Here is a 20,555-nt window from a genome sequence, read left to right on the forward strand (position 1 = left end):
CTTTATTTTTCACTCAGGATCTTTGTTATGTAGCCCAGGTGGGCCGGCCTCAACACACCATCCTCCTGTCTCATGTGCGGAGATTACAGGCGTGCGATGCCACACCTGCCTCCGTGTCATTAATTAGCTTGCCCACGTGCAGTTCCCCACATATTACACAAGGGGCAAGCAGCAGGGGTATCTGTCCCAAGGCCCCTTTGCTGATCGCCAAATTCATGGTATTGAAAGAAAAAAATATTGCTTCATTATTGTGGAAGGCAAAAGTTCAATAGAGTTAGATGGCTGTTGGTGGGAACCCCGCCTCAGTGCTTGGTTTCACACTTGCACACCACCATATAACTGGTGAGCATCCTGGTGAATTAACTCCATTATGATGGTCACCAGGCAAGTGGGCTTCAAATTCATGCTGTGCATATCACTTAATGTACTTGCTCTCCTCTTTCCACTGAAAGATACAAATAGCCTTCTTTGAAATGGGGAAAACAACTGGAAAAAATTTTAAAATATCTTATTTTTATTTAAGGCGGGTGGGAGAAGAGTGGGCTGCCAGGGCCTCTTGCCAATGCAGTCGAACTCCAGATACATGTGCCATTTTGTGCATCTAGCTTTATGTGGGTACTGGGAAATGAAACCAAGGCCATCTGGCTACGCAAGCAACTGCCTTACCCACTGAGCCATCTTTCCAGCCCCCTTCACTATATCCTAACCCTCTCTGGTCTTTTATGTGAAGGGAATCTTTTGATTCTTTTTCTCCCTTTTATTTTATTTTATTTTATTTTTTTTTGAGGTAGGGTCTCACTCTAGCCCAGGTAGTATAAAGTTGTAAGTTATTTCTTTCTTCTTTTTTCTTTCCTGGGGTAGGGTCTCACTCTAGCCTAGGGTGACTTGGCTAAGTAGTTTCAGGTTGGCCTCAAACTCACAGTGATCTTCTTACCTCTGCCTCCACAGTACTGGGATTAAATGAATATGCCACAATGTCTGGCTGAAAGTTTTTTTTTTTTTTAAATACATTTTTTATTTATTTGAGAGAGAGAAAGAATGGGTGTGCCAGGGTCTCCAGCCACTGCAAACAAACTCTAGATGCATGGGCCTCCTTGTGCATCTGGCTTACGTGGGTCCTGGGAAATCAAACCTGGGTCCTTTGGCATTGCAGGCAAGCACCTTAACCACTAAGCTGTCTCTCCAGCACTTTTTTTTTTTTGGTTTTTAAATGCAATGTTTCTAGGAAAAAAGTATGCAGGAGCCAGGCTTTCTACTCTTATCTATGTTGTAGAATTATGTTCTTCAAATTTATCCAAATTAAATATTAATAATGTTCTTGCATAATACAAACAGTACCATGAAGGCAGAGGTGTCTAGAGAGAAATTTTATAATTACAAAAACTAGAAACAACATCCCCATCTTTAAACTGCCTAATGAGTTACCCTGAAAAACCAAACCTTGGTTGAGCTTCGTTTTCTGACACCTGCTTCTGAAGTATGCTATTTTCATCATGTAATTGCTTTACATGACCTTTTTCCTTTATATTTTCATTTATTCATTTGACAGAAAGAGACACAGAGAGAGAGAACGTGCAAGCGAGTGCATGAGTGTGCCAGGGCCACTGCAAACGAACTTTGGATGCATGTGCCACTCTGTGCATCTGGCTTTACTTTATGTGGGGACTGAGAAATCAAACTGAGGTCATCAGGCTATGCAAGCCAGCGCCTTTTGACTGCTGAGCCATCTCTCCAGCCCTGGCCTTTTTTCTTTTAGCCATTCTCTTTGGATCAAGTTGCCACCTATCACCTTCCTAAAAGACCATATACAACATAAAATTTGAGGCAGAAACAAACATTAGCTTCCCATAAAAAAATAGAATTCAACTTTATTAGTATGAAATATTTGGAGATCATTTATTTCATTTGTGAGCCAAGTGCATGATTCTTAAATATGAAAAGGTTGTAGCAAATATCATCGACATTCACCTAATACAGCTGCTCTTTGTGAGAGCCTTTCTTTGTGGTGCAGGTAAGGTGCTGCCGTCTGCAGTTCTTGGATGGAGTGCATTCTGTCTCAGCTGTCATTCGGCCTCCTCCTCAAACTCCACTAAAGGCGCGTGTCTGTTGGCCTGGGCCCCTTCTCTGAAGAACACTTTCTTTATTGTGCCGTCCTTTGGAGCCTTTATGGTATGCTGTGGGGACAGGAGAAACAGACAATGGTGGCAAAGCTAATATGCTAATGAGGGAAAACCACAGCCAAGTCCTTTGATGCGCTGTAGTCCCTCAGTGCTGCTGCTGCTGCTTTTTTGTAATAGGCATGTCTCAGCACACAGAGAAAGTGGTAACATTTTTACAGTGGCAATGACTCACTGCTTGGCCATAGCAGAACCCATTCAAGGTCAGGAGCAGGAAGCGCTGGTCTCAGCTCGGTGGTTTTAGGAAGTGCACCCTGACTGGGCGTGCAGCTTCAGGGGAGGGCAGTGCCTAGTCTGCACGAGGCCCTGGGTTGAATTCCAGACTACCAAACAACAGATGCTAATCCCAGAGCCCTACTCCTGGAGATCCCAACTCGACCTGTGTGCAGGATCCTTTGGAAGATCCCCAGGTGGATGCAGACTTTGGCCAGTGCCCAGACTCAACTGATGTACGATTTCTGCTCATCCCAAAGCTAAGCAGCTGATGTGGCCTGAGTGACATTTTCACTTCATGCTTGGAATCACAGCTCAAGCTTTGGAAACTACCAACGGTGAGCACGCTACGTGTTCCTGCTCGGCTCTAAATGAATGGTAATTTCCGAATCAGAAAATGACAGGGACATTTCTCACAAAATGAAAACATATTGGCCAAGATGGTTTGTTTTGGTGGCCTGTAATAAATGCTTGGCCAGTCCATGGCTTCAATATGGAAAATGCTGCGAATCTACAGAATCAAGTGAACGAGCTCTTCCTGACAGCTTGACAGGGTTTACGTGACACGGAACCTGTGCTCTCACATACCTCCATCTTCATGGCGATCATGACCAGGAGGGAGTCTCCCGCTTTCACTGTGTCCCCAGCTTTCACAAATACCTGGAGAGGCAGAGGTGACAATTTTAAAGCACAGGTCTTTTGCAGTCCGCAAAGTCAGTGTGTAACCACACAGAGCAGTACATGTCTACATGTCCAAGGCAGATACACGGGCCCACTGGAGATCGCCAGGGCGATCTGGTGATGCGGCCCCACTTGTCAGGGCCCGGCACTGCTTAGTCCCCTCCCCGCAAGTGACCTGCTTTTGCTTGAATCAGATGAAAACATTTTACATACCCTGGAACTCCTTTTATTTTTCATGAATGTATAATCAGGGCACATCAACAAAGAAAGAATGATATATGTAAATGGTTCTACGCAGGGTGGAGGATGAGCATCCTGACTGGTTTTCTAGACTGGGAGTGGTCTAGGATAGCAATTCAAATCTGTGGGGCCTATGCGGTGAGTGTCTAGACAATCTGCATGAGAGAATTAAACAAGCATTAGCACACTGCCCCTCCCCCCCATACTTCTCTGGTTTTAAAGGTATAACTGAAACGATACAGGTCATGCCTTTCAGGCTAACACAGTTAACAGAGTTTCTAAACACATCACCAGTGGAGGTGGTTCTTGAAGTCACTGTGTGGAGCTGAAACTGAAAGTGAGATGCACCCTCAAAAGCTGCACAGATCACCCAATCTTGGTGATGGGTTAGTAAACCCCATAAATCCACTGTAAGGGAAGGGGCAATCACAGGCAATGTCTGTCTTTAGCTTGGAGACAGATGCCCTCTACAGGTACACCACACGACGAGAGGCTGTGGGAATTGACAGACATAAAGGCAGATCCAGGTCAGTCAGCTCAACAGAGAATGGGGGTAATTTAAATATGTTCTTGGTTTTGGTTCTGAGGATATACAGCTGAATTTTACTTTTCCTCAGGGCTGGTGACTGAACTCGGAGTTTCACTCATTAGGCTATCAAGGAGCCATACCCCTAGGCCACAAGTGCATTGTGACGACACGTGTCCTGGGCAGACTCTCCTGCACTCAAGTGTTTAGAGGAGGCCAGCGAGCGATCACGACCCAGTCAGCGTGTGCTGTGGCCTGGATGTCTGTGCCCTCCTGAAAGCTGAAGATTCCTGTGCTGAGGTACTAACCTCCAAGATAAAGGTATTTGGAGCTGAAGCTTCTGGAAGGTAACTAGGTCAGGAGGGATCTGCATTGTGAGATTAGTTCCCATACAGAAGAAGCACAAGTGAGGTCCGTTCTGCCACCTGAGGACCCAGTGAGGAGTTGGAAGTGAATGCTTTCTCAAAACTAGATGCAAATTCTGCCTGAGCCTCAATCTAGGATTTTGTAGCCTCCAACTATGAGAATGAATGTGTGTTGTTTATACCAGTCTATGGAATTCTGGTCAAGCAGCCCCCACGGACTAAGACAGTATGGATTTCATTAATACATCCTGTATTCAGCATCAAACCATGTGGTTACCAGGTGTGGTAGCTTATGATCCCTGCACCTGAGAGGCACAGGCTGGCAGACGCTGCAAGTCTGAACTACGGAATAAGATTCTGTCTCAAAAACACAAAGCCCCCCCACCATAGTTCTCTCCAAGCCATCTTTTTTTGTTTTGTTTTGTTTTTTTGAGATAGGGTCTACTCTAGCCCAGGATGACCTGGAATTCACTATGTAGTCTCAGAGTGGCCTCGAACTCATGGCGATCCTCTTACTTCTGCTTCCCAAGTGCTGGAATTAAAGGCATACGCCACCACTCCCAGCCTTTTGAATTTATTGCACAGCCTAATGGCCTGGGTTCTATTGCCCAGTATTCATGTAAAGCCAGAAGCACGAAGTGGCACATGCATTTAGAATTCATTTGCAGTGGCATGAGGTGAGCCCATACTTTCTCTCTCAAATAAATGAATAAAAACTGATCGATATTTCAACATAAGCATAATTATGATTTTCATGACAAAACTGTTCGTGGTTAAACTTTTAAAAAACTGCCTTGTTAGCCAGGCGTCGTGGCGCACGCCTTTAATCCCAACACTCAGGAGGCAGAAGTAGGAGGCCCACCACAAGTTCGAGGACAGCCTGAGACTACACATGAATTCCAGGTCAGCCTGAGCTAGAGTGAGACCCTACCTCGAAAAACCAACAAACAAACAAACAAACAAAAAAACACTACCTTTTTGGATGGGCTCAGTGGTAAAGATGGTTGCAAAGCCTGCTGGCCTGAGTTCAATTCTCCACTACTCAAGTAAAGCCAAATGCACAAACTGGTTCATATGTCTGGAGTGCATTTGTAGCATCAAGAGGTCCTGGCAAACCTATACTTTCTCTCTCTCTTAAATAAAAAATATTCAACTTTTAAAAAAACCTGCCTTTTTAGATTATTTCTAATGAAGCCATCATTTTAATATATAAAAACACAATCTGAACAATCTAGGCATGGAGGTGCATGCCTTTACTGCTTAGCACTCCCGAGGGTGAGCTAGGAGGGCTGCTGTGAGTTCAAGACTGCCTGAGCTTGAGTGCACGACAGCCTGCCTCAACGGACCACCACCAGCCACCGCCGTCTCAGCTGGATGGTGGCACGCACGTGGGCCCAGCTGTTCAACCACAGAGACAGTCTGACAGCGTCTCAAGAAAAAGCAATGTAGAACTGGGCAGGTACTGCTGCTGGCATTGAAACCTGGCCTTGTGTGTGATAAGCACAAGCTCTGCCACTGAACTACACTTCAGCTTGGCATTGGTTGTTCCTTCTTCCTTTTCTGTTTTTCTTCTTTTTCTTTTTTAGAAGAATCTTGCTATGTTGCCTAGGTGATCTCAAATGATCCTACCTGAGTGCTGAGTCACTGAGATCATAGGCTGAGGCCACCATGTGTGACATATTTGTGCTATGATGTAAATTCCTTCCTTCCAAAACAGCAGTCTCGCCTGGTGTGGTGGTGCACACCTTTAATCCCAGCACTCGGGAGGCAAAGGTAGGAGGCTTGCTGTGAGTTCGAGGCCACCCTGAGACTACATAGTGAATTCCAGGTCAGCCTGAGCTAGAGCAAGACCCTGCCTCAAAAAAACAAAAAGCAACAACCCCCCCCCCCCAAAAAAAAACAGCCGTCTTGGGGGCTAGAGAGATGACTTAGCAGTTAAGGCACTTTCCTGCAAAGCCAAAGGACCCAGGTTCGACTCCCCAGGACCCACAAAAGGCAGATGCACACGGGGGCACATGCATCTGGAGTTCATTTGCAGTGGTGTGCCCATTCTCTCGCTCTCTACCTGTCTATTTCTGTATCTCTCTCTCTCTCAAATAAAAACAAAAATAAAATAAAATATTTTAAAAAACCCAGCAGTGTGGTAGTAGAGTGCTTATTTAATATGTGTAAGATACTGGGTTTGAACTCAGGCACATATAGACACACCAAAACCAAACGGTACCCTTTATCATAAGTTAGGTCAGTGGGTATTTACACTAAGGACTAAAACAAAAGTCAGTCTAAAACAGATGCTGGTTATCTTCTTGCCGTGAATCCTGCCCGACAAGCAAGATTTAGAGAAGGAAAAGGGAATACAAGCCAAAGCTCAACACTTACTAGCCTTGCCAGACACCCTGCTCCACAGGTCACATGATTACCTTTTCAATGGTTCCAGTCATAGGAGCAATGGTACCTCCCTGAGTTCCTTCTGAGCTCACTGAAGACAAATATTTGGGTACTGGAATGTCAATTTCAATACTGCCTTCCTACACAAAACACAAAAAACATGGAATCAAAATCTTATCAATGGGTTTCTACTAATATACCTGAGGTACTGACAGTTTTCAAATTATGAGTTACCTATTATCATCATTTAGCTTAGTGATTTTTAAAAAAATATTTTATCTATTTATTTATAAGAGAGAGGGGGGGCATGCCAAGGCCACTGAAAACAAACTCCAGATGCATGAATGAACCACCTTGTATATCTGGCTTACATGAGTACTGGGGATTCGAACCCAGGTCCTTAGGCTTTGCAGGCAAGCACTTTAACTACTTAAACCATCTCTCCAGTCCCTAGCTTGGTGATCTTGAACAAGCTTCCAAGCCCCTCTCAGTCTGGCTTCTCATACACAGACTTAACAGTGAATGTGTGTCTCTGGTGTTAGGAATTAAAGGGTGGGGCTGGAGAGACGGCTAAGATGTTAAAGGCACTTGTTTACAAAGCCTGATGACCTGGGTTCAATTCCACAGTAGCACATGTAAAGTCATATGCACAAAATGGTACACTCATCTGGAGTTTGTTTGCAGTAGCAGGATGCCTTGGAATGCCCATTCCCTCCTTCTCATTCTCTCACTCTCTCCACCCCTCTTCTCTGCTAGCAAATGAAATATTTTTATTTAATTAGTTAGTTTTGGTTTTTTGAGGTAGAGTCTTATTCTGGCTCAGGCTGACCTGGAATTCACTAGGGAGTTTCAGGCTGTCCCTGAACTCATGGTGATCCCTGATCCGAGTGCTGGGATTAAAGGCATGTGCCATCATGCCCAGCTAAAACAACATTTAAAAAAAAAAAAAGAATTAAAGGGTAACATGTTGGGAACTGTCTGGTGATTTTTGGCGGCATATGTAGTAGGGAGAGCACCAATCTAGGTATCACAAGTAAAGTAGGTATCTACAGATAAATCAAAGCACAGAGAGTAACCATATAAAGTCACACAGCTGCCAAGAGGCAGGGCCAAAGTTTGAACCAGTGCAGCTTCACCTTCCAAAGCTCCTCCCCCGCCAATACTGCCCCTTCACACTGTTACAGCATAGGAGGCTGTGGAAGGAAAGTCTGGGCAAGTGTGATCTCTGGCTTTGCACACAGGAGTTTAATTATGGGGACACTAAAGCCATCTATCACCAAGCACAGTAAGCTGGCTCTCATAGGTGTGAGGACGCCGAGAGGCCACAGCACAATTGGTGGATAAACCACTCTCCCTCTGCCCAGGCTGAAAGTTAAGGGCACATTGATCATCAGATTCTAACCGAAGGCAGTTAGCTAATCCCGTCCTAGCTATCCTTTGATTGCTAAGACGACACTAACTCCCATGTGTTTCTCTCTCTACTGCGACCTTCCCCCTTCCCCCAGCCCACGCCACCTGAGCATCTGGTTTACAAACTCTGCTCCCCCACAGTCCCTCGGAGTGAGTGTCAGGAGGACGGCCACTGGAGAACGTGGCCAGGGACCAGCCCTGGGAGAGTAACCAGCACTGAGCGGGGAGAGAGACTGACAGGGCAGTGCATGCCTCAGTTCAGAATTCAAGGGAGAACATGGCTTGTATCTAACAGCAGGAACCCGTGTGAACAGAAGCCTAGAAGGCAGGAATGTGACCAGAAAAGGTGGAACACATGGGAAAACCAACAGGAAACATGATCACAGTGGCCTGAGGAAGTAGGGCCCTCCTATTCTCTTTCCGTGAAAAAGCAGGCCAAGAATTTCCCCTTGAACCCCAAGAAAAGCTAGCTGTGATGGCCACACCTCGAATTCCAGTCTTTAGGAGGCTGAGGAAGGAGGACTGCCGTAAGTCTGGGCCCAGCTTGTGCTACAACATAATATCCTGTCTCAATGAAACAAAACAAAACAAAACAAAACAAAACAAAACAAAACAAAACAGAACAAGACTGATAGCCTAAGAGACATCACCATGGTAAACAGGTAAATGGTGCTGTCCAGGATAACCAGTTTGGCTTTACTAGCAACTCCATTGACAGAGCACTTCAGGTAAGTACAGTCTTCCTCACTGGAAAGCTCACCGAGGACTTGGAAAGTTTTATCTTCAATCTGAAAAAATAGAAAAGTCAAACCTTTACAATGAATGAACCTGGTAGAATTAATAAATTCAGAATCTATCTTAACTATTAGCAGCTTCAAAAAGGAATATATGCCAAGCACGGTAGTGCACGCCTTTAATCTCAGCATTTAAGAGGTACGAGGATCACTGACTGCCTAGTGAGTTCCAGTCAGCTTGATCTAGAGTGAGCCCCTACCTTGAAAGCCCCCCACCAAAAAAAAGTAACATATAAAATGTTTTTTTTGTTGTTGTTGTTGTGGGTTTTTTTTTTTTTGTTTGTTTGTTTGTTTTTGGAGATAGGGTTTCACTCTAGCTCAGGCTGACCTGGAATTTACTATGTAGTCTACGGGTGGCCTTGAACTCCTACCTCTGCCTCCCAAGTACTGGGATTAAAGGCATGCGCCACCACACCCAGCATAAAATGTATTTTTAAGAAAACACGTAAAAATTTCCTTCTGATTCCTAATCAAAATATCTTAGATACAAACAACAATAAGATAATAAAAAATTAGCTATCTAAACTACCCATATTAGCATAATGCCACATATAAAGGTTCATTTAACAAAGAAAAGAATAACAATAAAGATTGTGAAAAAATAACAAAAAACAACAAAAAATAACAGTGGATTGGAGAGATGGCTTAGTGGTTAAGGCACTTACCTTCAAAGTCAAAGGAGCCAGATTTGATTCCCTAGCACTCCAGTAAAGCCATATGTACAAGGAGGCACATGCCTCTGGAGTTTATTTGCAGTAGCAGGAGGCCCTAGCATGCCCATTTTCTCTTTCTCTCTCTTAAATAAATAGTGAAACAGAGCCAAGTATGGTGGTGCACACCTTTAACCTCAGCACTTAGGAGGCTGAGAAAGGAGGATTGCTATGAATTTGAGGCAAGCGTGTGGCTATAGAGTGAGTTTCAGGTCCACCTAGGCTGATGTTAAAAAAAAAAAACAACAACGAAATACACGTACAACCAAACAAAATTATTTAAATCACTTGGCTGTAGTACTAGAGTCAAATTCATTTTTTTCTATGCCTGTGCCAATAATGAAAAAAAAACAAAACAGGCTGGGGAAATGGCTCAGCAGGTAAAGTGCTTGCTTGCAAAGCCAGAACCACTTAATTACATGGTATTTCTTCTACTGCACCAACAGGCAGACCAAACTCAGGCTTCAGTTATGTTTTAAGAAGATGAATGAACTGGAAACTGGGCACAATTTTCTAACTCTAAGAGGCTAGGTGTTGAAGGACAGATTTCACACTTCTGTCTCAAGGAAGCTGATAAAAGGACACGAAACTTTACTTTTTCAAAGAGTTTCCTCACATGTACATGTGAGAATCTTTCCCCTACATACAGAAAATCTATGTAAGTCTTCTATGTTTTTCAGTTTAAATATTTTATTTTTATTTATTTCTTTATTTGACAGAGAAAGAGGGAGAGAGAATGAGAATGGGCATGCCAGGGCCTCCAGCCACTGCAAACAAACTTCAGACGCATGCGCCCCTTTCTGCATCTGGCTAATGTGGGTCTGGGGAATCAAACTGGGTCCTATTAAAATAGCCATTTGAGTATTTGTAAATAAAATTGGGCATAATGCTAGATTGGAAACAGTTTTGTCTAAGGCATCACAAAAATACATTCTAAATTTGTGCATTTAGTAACATGAGCCAACTACCATAAATTAGCAATTTACCAGTTACCAAGGGTCAAGAAAGAGAGGTCAAGCCAGAGGCACCAATATTCTCAAGGGCAAAGAAATAAAAATCATTGTATCTCAAAGTGTATGGAAATCTAACACATAAATCTGATAAATTTATTTTGCCAACTTTGGAATTTTTTAACACATATTAAAAATTACATGTTCTATTCCCTAAACTTGTACCTCACAATATAGGAATTTGGTTGAATTCCAACATTTTAAAAACTTTTTGAGCATTTAATTTTGTTAAGAGGCTCTTTCAGGGGAAGATCATCAACAACATCACCTTGGTGATTCTTCTTTTTGTTTTGTTTTTGTTTTTCAAGGTAGTGTCTCCCTCTAGCCCAGGCTGATCTGGAATTCACTATTAGTCTCAGATCATGGAGATCCTCCTACTTCTGCATTCTGAGTGCTGGGATTAAAGGAGTATGACACCATGCCCAGCCACCTTGGTCATTCTTAAATTGGGACTCACATTCCTTGGGCTTCCCAGCAGTTTCTTAGGGATGGGGGAGAGGGTGGGAGTAGGGAAAGATCCATGAAATCAAGATATTTTCACAACAGCACTAAGATACTAGTTTCCCATTTACACCTTCATTTTCTTATGAGTACACAATCTATGGTGGGATTTTTCAGAAGCTACTGGATATAAGATAACATAGTTGTTTGGTTAATGGAATGTTCACTTGTATAATCTTAGATTTTTAAATTTTCTCTCCTTACCCTACAACTCAATAGTAACAACTAAACAACTGGGTTAAAATATAGCAAAAGTTTTAAAGAAACATTTCTCCTAAGAAGATATACCAACAGCCAATAAGGACACAAAAATACTCAGTATCTTTAAGCATTTGTAAATCAAAGTTGCAACACCTTACCTGTCACACCCATTAAGGTGGCTATTACTAAAACAATGAGAGAGAAAACAACTACCTTGGTCAGGATGTGGAGAAACTGGAACCACTGGACACTATGGTAATTTCTCAAAAATTAAAAACAGAATTACTAAAATATGTGGCAATTCCACTTCTAAATATATACTTAAAATATAAAACATGGCTCTGAAGAGATGTTTGAACATCCATGTTCTTAGCAGCATTTCTCTAATAGCTCAAAGTTAGAAATAATTTTGTGTTCATGGACAGGTGAATAGAAAAGGGAAATGTGTTATAAGAGTTATTATCCACATTAAACAGGGAAGGACAGGGAAAGAATATTAGCTTCAAAAGATAAAAAGCAGCTCTCAAGATGAATGGTGGTGAGGACTATACATTAAAAAATAATTAATTACAGTGAGTCAATTTTATATGTGTTTATATGCATTGTACTACAATTAAAAATATAGCATTTTCTCAGTTAAATATCAATAGGCAGGACTAACACAAGCATTTTGGGTTTGGCTTCTCACTAATTTTTAAGAGTGTAGAGTTCCTAAGCCGGGAAATCTGAGAACTGCTCTTGATGAATACATGCACATACCCGAGGGACCTGTTAATTGTCTGATTCAAGGCTATTACATTTTGCCAAGCTTCTACTCTTGAGGGAGTTATAACCAAACAGAGTAAACAAGTTAGAAAGTATAGAGGGGATAATTTCCCCAAACTAGTCTGAAAAAGAAGCACCCAACATTCTTCTAACCACAGTTACAATAGTCAAAGGCTTAAGGGAACCCGGAGAGTGCAAAGGGACCCTATTCAGTAAAGAGCGACTGGACTGGCTTGCACTATGGAACAGAACCAACAAAGGCTTACCTGCATGTTGTATGACCCATCATGGTTATATGTTACAGCAATGGCTACATCTTTGTGCAACAGGAGAAAAATTGAAGAAAAACGAGAAAACATTTCATTATTCAGTATATGACAAGCTAAAATCTTCACTTCAACATCAAAATAACTACTATTCAAAGAAACATCTTTTAAATCGCTAGGGAACATGTCATGTTTCAATAAAAGTAGGTCTTTTTTTCCCAGCCAGGCATGGTAAGGTATGACTTTAATCCCAGCATCTGGGATGCAGGAGTAGGAGGACTGCCATGAGTTTGAGGCCAGCCTGGCACTACAGAGTGAGTTCCAGGTCAGCCTGAACTAGAGTGAGACCCTACCCTGAAAAATCAAACAAACAAAAGAAGTGAATTTTTCAATTTTTTTTTTTTCTCTCCGAGGTTAAGGTCTCACTCTAGCTCAGGTTGAGCTGGAATTCACTCTGTAGCCTCAGGGGGCCTTGAACTCACAGCGAGCCTCCTACGTCTGCCTTCTGAGTTCTGGGATTAGAAATGAGTACCACCAGGTTTGGAGGATTTTCAATTAAAAAAAAAAATCCCCCTCAAAGAAAAGGTTATAAAGATTGGGAAGATGGCACAGTCAGTAAAGTACTTGCCACACAGTCATAAGGACCCGAGTTCTAATCCTCAGCATCTATGTAAAAACCAGTATGGTGATACATATTCAAAATCCTAGCACTGAGTAGGAGGAAACAGGCTCTCTGGGGCTTGCTAAACAGCTAGTCTAATCAGTGAGTTCCAGGTTCAGTGAGAGACCCTTTCTAAAAAAAAAAAATTAGAGAGTGATTGAGGAAGACACCCAGCACTGACCTCTGGCCTGTACAAACATCACCCCCACATGTATGCAAACACACACCACAGATACACCCCCCAACAAAGAACAATGACAACAAAAAGGGGTACAGTGTTGAGCACAATACAATGGTAAAGAGAAGTTCTGGTTTGAGATGCAAGTTTACTGTCTGTTTACCTCTGTGGTCTTGAGTAAGTCACTCTTCCTTGTGAGCCTTCCATTTTCAAGCTATTCAAAGGGTATGGTTAAATAAATGTGAAAGTGCTTTAAAACAGTAACAGATTATATGACTCTAAGAAATTATTCATGCTGCACACGAAAATGGAATTGGCTGAAAACCATTCTATTCTAGGAGCAGGAAATCAAAAGCCTTGTGTAGGTCTGGGGGTGCAGGTGTAACACCTAAAGGCTCAGGGTTCAATCCCCAGCAACAAGAAAGGAAGAAGAAGAAGGAAAAAAAAAAAAACAACTTCGTGGGCAGAATATGTAGGCCATCAACTCTGATAGGCCCAACATCATTCTGAAGGTCCCAGCGCTGACCACCTCTGGAACCCTGATTAGTCAGCTTAGCTGTATGCTGCCCTGGAGTTTGCTATGAACTTGACGGTTGGAACATCATCTATTTGGCCCTTCTTCTCACTTGGTTGAGGCTGGGCCACGCATGTGGGAAAAGCAGTAAGACAGAGGCTCCCCAACAGCATGTATTTTGAATGTGGCTCTGGAAGTGTTGAGGCAGGAATCAGGGAGAGCCCATAGGATGTCCTCAGAGCCAGCCAGACCAGAGGCAGTCAGCTCTGGGCCAAGGCAGGCAGCAGGAATGGAGGGGAGAGACACACAGGACGGGTTCTCAGCGGAAGGACGTGATATCCAGATGCTGACCACAAAAGCTGAGGCCAAGATGAAAGGTTTTAAGTCTGGTGACAGAAGAATTGCAGTGCCAGTCTGGAGTTCATGGGTCAGCACAAGACAGTGAGCAGTTAGACCCCCACCCATGCTTCTTTGCCCACGATTACTTTTTGCCTTCACTGCAAGACACCATTCCTCAGAAAGTGTCTGCCTAGGTGGGACGAATTCATTCTGCTGAACATTAGACTTCTGAATATAAGACAATTGTGATTCTTTCATCAACCCAATTAACAATCAAGTTTTCTTTCTGTTGATTTTTTTTTTTTGTATGTGTATTTTTTGAGTTAGGGTCTCACTGTAGCCCAGGCTGACCTAGAATTCATTATGTACTCTCAGGGTGGTCTTGTACTCACAGCAATCCTCCTACATCTGCCTCCCAAGTGCTGGGGTTTAAAGGCATGCACCCCCATGCCCAGCTCATTTTTATTGATTATTTTTTATGTGTTTTCTTGAGTTAGGGTTTCACTCTAGCTCAGGCTGACCTGGAATTCACTATGTAGTCTCAGGGTGGCTTCAAACTGGTGGTGATCCTCCTACCTCTGCCTCCCAAGTGCTGGGATTAAAGGCATGAACCCAACTTTATTGATTTTTTTAAAATACTTTTTTTGTTTATTTTTATTTATTTATTTGAGAGCGATAGAAAGAGGCAGAGAAAGAGTGAGAGAGCAAGAGAGAGTAAGAGGGAGAGGGGGAGAGAGAGAGGAGAGAGAGAAAGAGAGAGAGAGAGAGAGAGAGGGAGGGAGGGAGGGAGGGAGAGAATGGGCGCACCAGGGCCTCCAGCCACTACAAACGAACTCCAGACATGTGCTCCCTTGTGCATCAGGCTTACGTGGGTCCTGGAGAATCGAGCCTTGAACTGGGGTCCTTAGGCATCACAGGCAAGCATTGAACCACTAAGCCATCCTTCCAGCATCCTTGATTTTTTTTTTTTAATTTTAATTTCACAAGACTGAAACTTTTTCAGCCGAGCACCGGGGGTCCTGCATAAACTACTGCACCAGCTACCTGTCCCCACTTCCTCCCACATTTCCAAATGGCAAAATCCTGAGAGAAAATCCGTGAGTGAAGACTTTGTCACCTGTTCTCCACATCTTTCAGAAGCTTGGTACTAGGTCTATGAAAGTTCTCTACCCTATGTCTTTTCAACATGCTTTCAATTTTTTTTTGGAGGAAATGCCTCCAATCACACCAGATGAATTTTCTTTTAATTTATAAAACATGAAAAGCATTTAACTGACACAAATGCTAGTAGAATTATAGTAGAAGTGCTTTTATAAAAACTCTAATTTTTTTTTTTTTTGAGTTTTTTGAGGTAACATCTTAGCTCACGTTGACCTGGAATTCATTATGTCATCTCAGAGTAGCCTTGAACTTAAGGTGATTCTCTTACCTCTGCCTCCCAAGTGCTAGGATTAAAGGTGTGAGCCACCACGCCTGGCTTAAATTCTTTACAGTTATCATGAGTGAGCAAACTTCCTCCTTCCTTCCCAAGATGTCTCTGTTGTGTACCAGAGAACCTGACCATCCTGTTACACGTTTAGTGAAGCATGAGGATTAGCATGATGTAGTGTTAAGCAAGCATGCATTCTCAAGGGAGTGGGTTCAAATCTGAGCTCAAATTACTTTTGGTGTGGCTTTTGGAAAATTAATAATCTCTGAGCCTTGCTAAAACAGATTAATTATTAGTAATAAGGTTGACATCAATAATAACATGGATTTCACTGGCTTGCTCTGAAAATTCAAGTGAAATAGTCTTTGGAAAATGTTTAACACAGCATCTGAAAATATTCAGTAAATCTTAGCCACTTTTATTACTGAGGGTTGCATAGAGTTCTGTGAAACACGGCCAACAAAGTAAAAAGAACATAAGATCAATTTTTAAGCACAGTGCTCACTGAGGTTACTACTTGGTCTTGCTTTAGACTCATAAATGCCTTGGCATTCTTGCCTGGTATATTCTCATGGTCATTGCTTACGAACATTTTTCAAACTTACGAGAACCTTTCTAAGAGTTGCTACATTCAGAACTGAATTTTTTATATTTTTATTTTTTGGTTTATTGAGATAGGGTCTAGCCCAGGCTGATCTGGAATTCACTATGTAATCTTAGGGTGGCCTGAACTCATGGTGATCCTCCTACCTCTGCCTCCCAAGAGCTGGGACTAAAGATGTGCACCACCACGCTTGGCTCAGAAATGAATTTTTTTTTTTTGTAGAATACTGCCAAAAGCACGGAGTGAACAGTCATGCTATGTGTTCAATTATGTATTTATTGATTTAATTAAACCTTTTGTAATTTTTATTTTAAAAAATAAACATAAAAAACTTAATTTTACAAAATAAATTTGTGTGTGTTATTTGTATGTCAGGATCTCTTGCCACGGCAAAAATGTCCATCTGGATTTACATGGGTGGCTGGGGAGCTGAACGTGGGCCTGTAGGCTGTGAAAGTAAGTGCCCTTAACTGTTGAGCTACCTCCTCAGTCCCCTTAATTTAAAATTTCAGAATAGTAGAGTGTGGTGGCACACGCTTTTAATCCCAGCACTTGGGAGGAAGAGGTAGGAGGGTAGGAAGATTGCTGTGAGTTCAAGGCCATCCTGAGACTACATAGTGAATTCCAGGTCAGCCTGAGCTATATGAAACCCTACATCCAAAAACCAGAAAAAATAATAAAAATTCAGAACAATTCAAAGCACTACTTGGTGCTTCAGTGAAGAACTGTGCAAACAGCATAACTGGCTCGCGTGGACCACAGTCGCGTTTGTGATTCTTCTGTTCACTTCAGTTGCATAGGGCATAAACCCTTTCCTGATTCTGATATCTGAATTCAGCACACAGGAGCCTCTAGTAAGATATTCCTCAAATTTGGAGACCTCCTTTTGGAATGAGGATTAACCACTTGTGAAATGCTACTAGTTAAGGGATGTTTGCAAACTCTTTACAGAGGCTTAGAGATGCACTGAGTGCATTCTGGGAATGGCTATTTGGTTTGGGGTGAGGGTGTGAAGGAAGAATTTGTTATGAAGTGAGTTGCTGTCTAGGGTGTTGAAGTGAAGGAGACCCTACTGAGCTCAGAGGACAGTGCTGTGGCCACCCGGCAGGAAGGCTCTACTCTACCTGGCACATACATTTTATAACGGAGCTGCATGATTTAAGGGCACCTCACATTCCAGTATCGAGCACTTCTTCTCACCTATCCAACGTGGCCTGTAGCAAAAGGGACAGCCACCAGCAACTACAGATTCTGGTCCCTCTGTTGTACTGTCCCAGTCATAAATTTGTAAGTGACCTTTTGCCTTAGGTGCCAGCCTCTTCTGATTTTAGTTACAATAAGTTGGTTCCCACCTTAAGCCTATTCAAACTAGTGTGCAATAAACAACAAATATTCTGCTGGAGAAGTGGTACAAATAGCATGGAGTCAAACAGAGTGGATGACAATGATGCTTTGCCACTGACCAGCCTTAAGTAAGTCATTCACCTTGCATGCGCCTGTTTCATCAAGGCCAACAGTCACTCCCTCATTAAGTTGTGAATATAAACACCTGTGATAAGACATATACTAAATGACAGCTGTTCAGTGACCCACTTCTGCCTGGATCACCTAAAGCACTGTCTGAGCAAGGGTTACCTTCTGCTACTGATACGGTTTTGGACATTTTCTTACTCAAAAGCAATATGAAAGGCCCTGGTGCACCCATTCTCTCTCTCTCTCCCTTTCCCTCTCTCCCTCCCTTTTCCTCTCCACCTCTAACAAACAAACAAACAAAAAAAGCCAGGCATGGCACATACCTTTAATCACAGTACTCAGGAGGCAGAGGTAGGAGGATTGCCGTGAGTTCGAGGTCACCCTGAGACTCCATAGTAAATTCCAGGTGCCTGGGCCAGAGTGACACCCTCCCTCGAAAAACAAAAACAAAAACAAAAACAAAACCCAAAAAACCCTAAATAAAAAAAGTAAAATAAAAGAAATATGTTTTGGGGTTGGGAAGATGGTTCTATGGTTGAAGGCACCAGCTGGACCAGGTTCAATTTCCAAGCTACCCACCTAATCCAGATGCAAAAAAAGTGGAGCAAGCATCTGGTGTTTGCAACAAGAGGTCCTGGCATACACATGCACGTGTACACACACACACACACACACACACACACACTTACTAAAGTAATGCATTTCTTACTGCTAATTTTTATTTATTTAAAAAACATATTTTATTTACTTACCCCCCCACACACACACCGGGGGGGGGGGAGGGAGGGAGAGGGAGAGAGAGAATGGGCTAGGGTCTCTAGCCACTGCAAACAAACTCCAGATACATGTGCCTCCGTGGATATCTGGCTTATGTAGATACTGGGAAATCGAATCAGGGTCCTTAAGCTTTGCAGGCAAGTGCCTTAACCACTAAACTAACCTTAGTCTGCTGCTATTTTTTTTTTAAAGTACTACATTCTTGCTATAGAAAAACTACATAGCATAAAAAGTATGAAGAGCTGAGAAAAAAAAAGCGTGCCCCAAATCCCACCATGTGGTCACCTCGCTGACACATTTGGTGTATTTCATTTCACTTGTTTGCTATCTGTGTTCCACGATGGCATATTTTCAGAATATTTATAAGGCATAGAAAAAGTGCAGAGAAAAATATGCATCATCAACGCTGTTCCCCAGAGCTAACCCTGGCATATCTCCTCCCAGTGTTCCAGCTAACTGGGCAGAGCAGGCCGGTCTCCGCTTCTGGTTCAATGTGGACACTTCCCATTTCTCCTGGAATGAAGCGTGACTTACCACTGTTACCATCTCTAAGAGTCATGTTTCTGGTGTAGCAGATGTTCAGTCTTCTTCCATTGCTGAATGAAAATGGAGAGAATTGATCTAGAAAAAATTTAAAATTCAATAACAAATCTACAAATATCAAACTTACTGAATTCACATTTTACAAGAGAAAACATGTATCACAGGTCCCAAACTGGTAGAACAAATATGTTTTCTGTCATTTTCTCTAATTTAATTTCTTTAAGGTTAAGTCAGATATTTATACCTCAGGAAGAAGAAATTTCAGCTTCTCTGGAAGAATCGAAGTGTCTGTCACTAGACTCCCCACCTCCAGTGGGGTGCACTGCACAGAGTTTGTCAAACCCCTTTGCGAAGGCAAGTGCAGTCAGATCCCCCAATCTCTGCCACTCCTCATTTTCCTTTCACCTGGCCTCTTGTACTCTTCTGTTAGGGTGCTTCTCCAGAGGTGTTGGGGTGTACATGAAATCCATAGGCTGAGGCACAACTAAACTGAAGCCATTCAGTCTGGTACTTGTGACTGTGTTACTTACAAATTTATAGAAAGGTGACAGACTCTATTCTGAAAATGTTAGTTTGGGGCTGGAGAGATGACTTAGTAGTTAAGGCACTTGCCTGCTAAGCCGAAGGACCCAGGTTCGATTCCTCAGTACCCACATAAGCTAGATACACAGGTGACACAGGTGTCTGGAATTCATTTGCAGTGGCTGGAGGCGCTGGCATGCCCATTCTTTTCTCTATCTGCACCCCCCTCTCAAATAAACAAAAATAAAATGCTAAATAAAAAATGTTAGTTTGGGGCTCAAGATTATCACACAGGGCAGATGATGATGATAATGATTATTATTATTATTTATTCTGAGGTAGGGTCTTGCTCTAGACCAGGCTGACCTGGAATTAATCTCAGGGTGGCCTCAAGTCAAGAACTCAAAGCAATTCTCCTACCTCAGCCTCCCAAGTGCTGGGATTAAAGGCCTGCATCACCATACCTAGCTATTTTAATTTTTATTTTTTTGGAGAGAAAGAGAGACAGAGAGATAATTGGCACACCAAAGCCTCAGCCACTGTATTCTAATGCCAGACACTTGTGCCACATAGTGGGCATGTGTGACCTGGCACTTGCCTCACCTTTGTGCATCTGGCTTACATGGGATTTGAAGAGTTGAACATGGGTCCTTAGGCTTCGCAGGCAAGTGCCTTAACCACTAAGCAATCTCTCCTGTCCTGTTATTCTTTTTATTTATTTATTTTTATTTGAAAGGAGAAAGAGAGAGGGAGGGAGAGGGAGTGTATGAGAATGCTAGGGCCTTTTGCCACTGCAAAAGAATTCCAGACACATATGCCACTTGGTGCCTTTGACTTAACATGGGTACCAGGGAATTGAATCTATGCCAACAGGCTTTGCATGCAAGACTTTAATTGCTCAGCCATCTCCCAGCCCCCAGCAGGGATGGCAGGGACCAGATTTAAATGCATTTTCATTCAATGTGAAAAGACAAAGTAAGAATTCAGTACAAATCTAAAGACACAATTCTGCACTTTGAGATTTGTAATTTAGATCTAGAGTAAGCCTAAAATTCAATGATGCCAACAATAGGATTATATAATAAAAGAGGAAAATATAACAATTATAATAATAAGAGATAAGTAGATTAGACTTAAGAATTCTCCTCTCTCCAAAATTCAGTCATCCTGAATCAACTCTGGGACAAATTTGAGAAGAGTTTAGATTTTGGGTAAATATTATAGGAAATATTACAATGCCGAGCGGACTGAAGCTATGTTAACACACC

At 42.5% G+C, this 20,555-nt stretch overlaps 1 protein-coding gene across 2 annotated transcripts in view; it reads right to left on the bottom strand.

Annotated features, from left to right (window-relative positions):
- Positions 1 to 1,842: 1,842 nt before the first annotated feature.
- The window catches only part of Mccc1 (methylcrotonyl-CoA carboxylase subunit 1), a 61,500-nt gene continuing 42,787 nt past the window's right edge, over positions 1,843 to 20,555 (bottom strand). For both annotated transcript variants that reach the window (XM_045130236.1, XM_045130237.1), the window contains exons 14-19: positions 18,757 to 18,843; positions 12,248 to 12,297; positions 8,651 to 8,788; positions 6,623 to 6,730; positions 2,979 to 3,050; positions 1,843 to 2,174 (exon numbers count right to left, since the gene is read on the bottom strand). In XM_045130236.1, the coding sequence (XP_044986171.1) occupies positions 2,064 to 2,174; positions 2,979 to 3,050; positions 6,623 to 6,730; positions 8,651 to 8,788; positions 12,248 to 12,297; positions 18,757 to 18,843 (566 nt within the window). In that variant the 3' untranslated portion in view covers positions 1,843 to 2,063. The remainder of the gene's footprint in view (positions 2,175 to 2,978; positions 3,051 to 6,622; positions 6,731 to 8,650; positions 8,789 to 12,247; positions 12,298 to 18,756; positions 18,844 to 20,555) is intronic.

The sequence above is a fragment of the Jaculus jaculus genome, chromosome 11 (genome assembly GCF_020740685.1).
Source record: "Jaculus jaculus isolate mJacJac1 chromosome 11, mJacJac1.mat.Y.cur, whole genome shotgun sequence".
In the NCBI taxonomy this organism is placed as follows: domain Eukaryota; kingdom Metazoa; phylum Chordata; class Mammalia; order Rodentia; family Dipodidae; genus Jaculus; species Jaculus jaculus.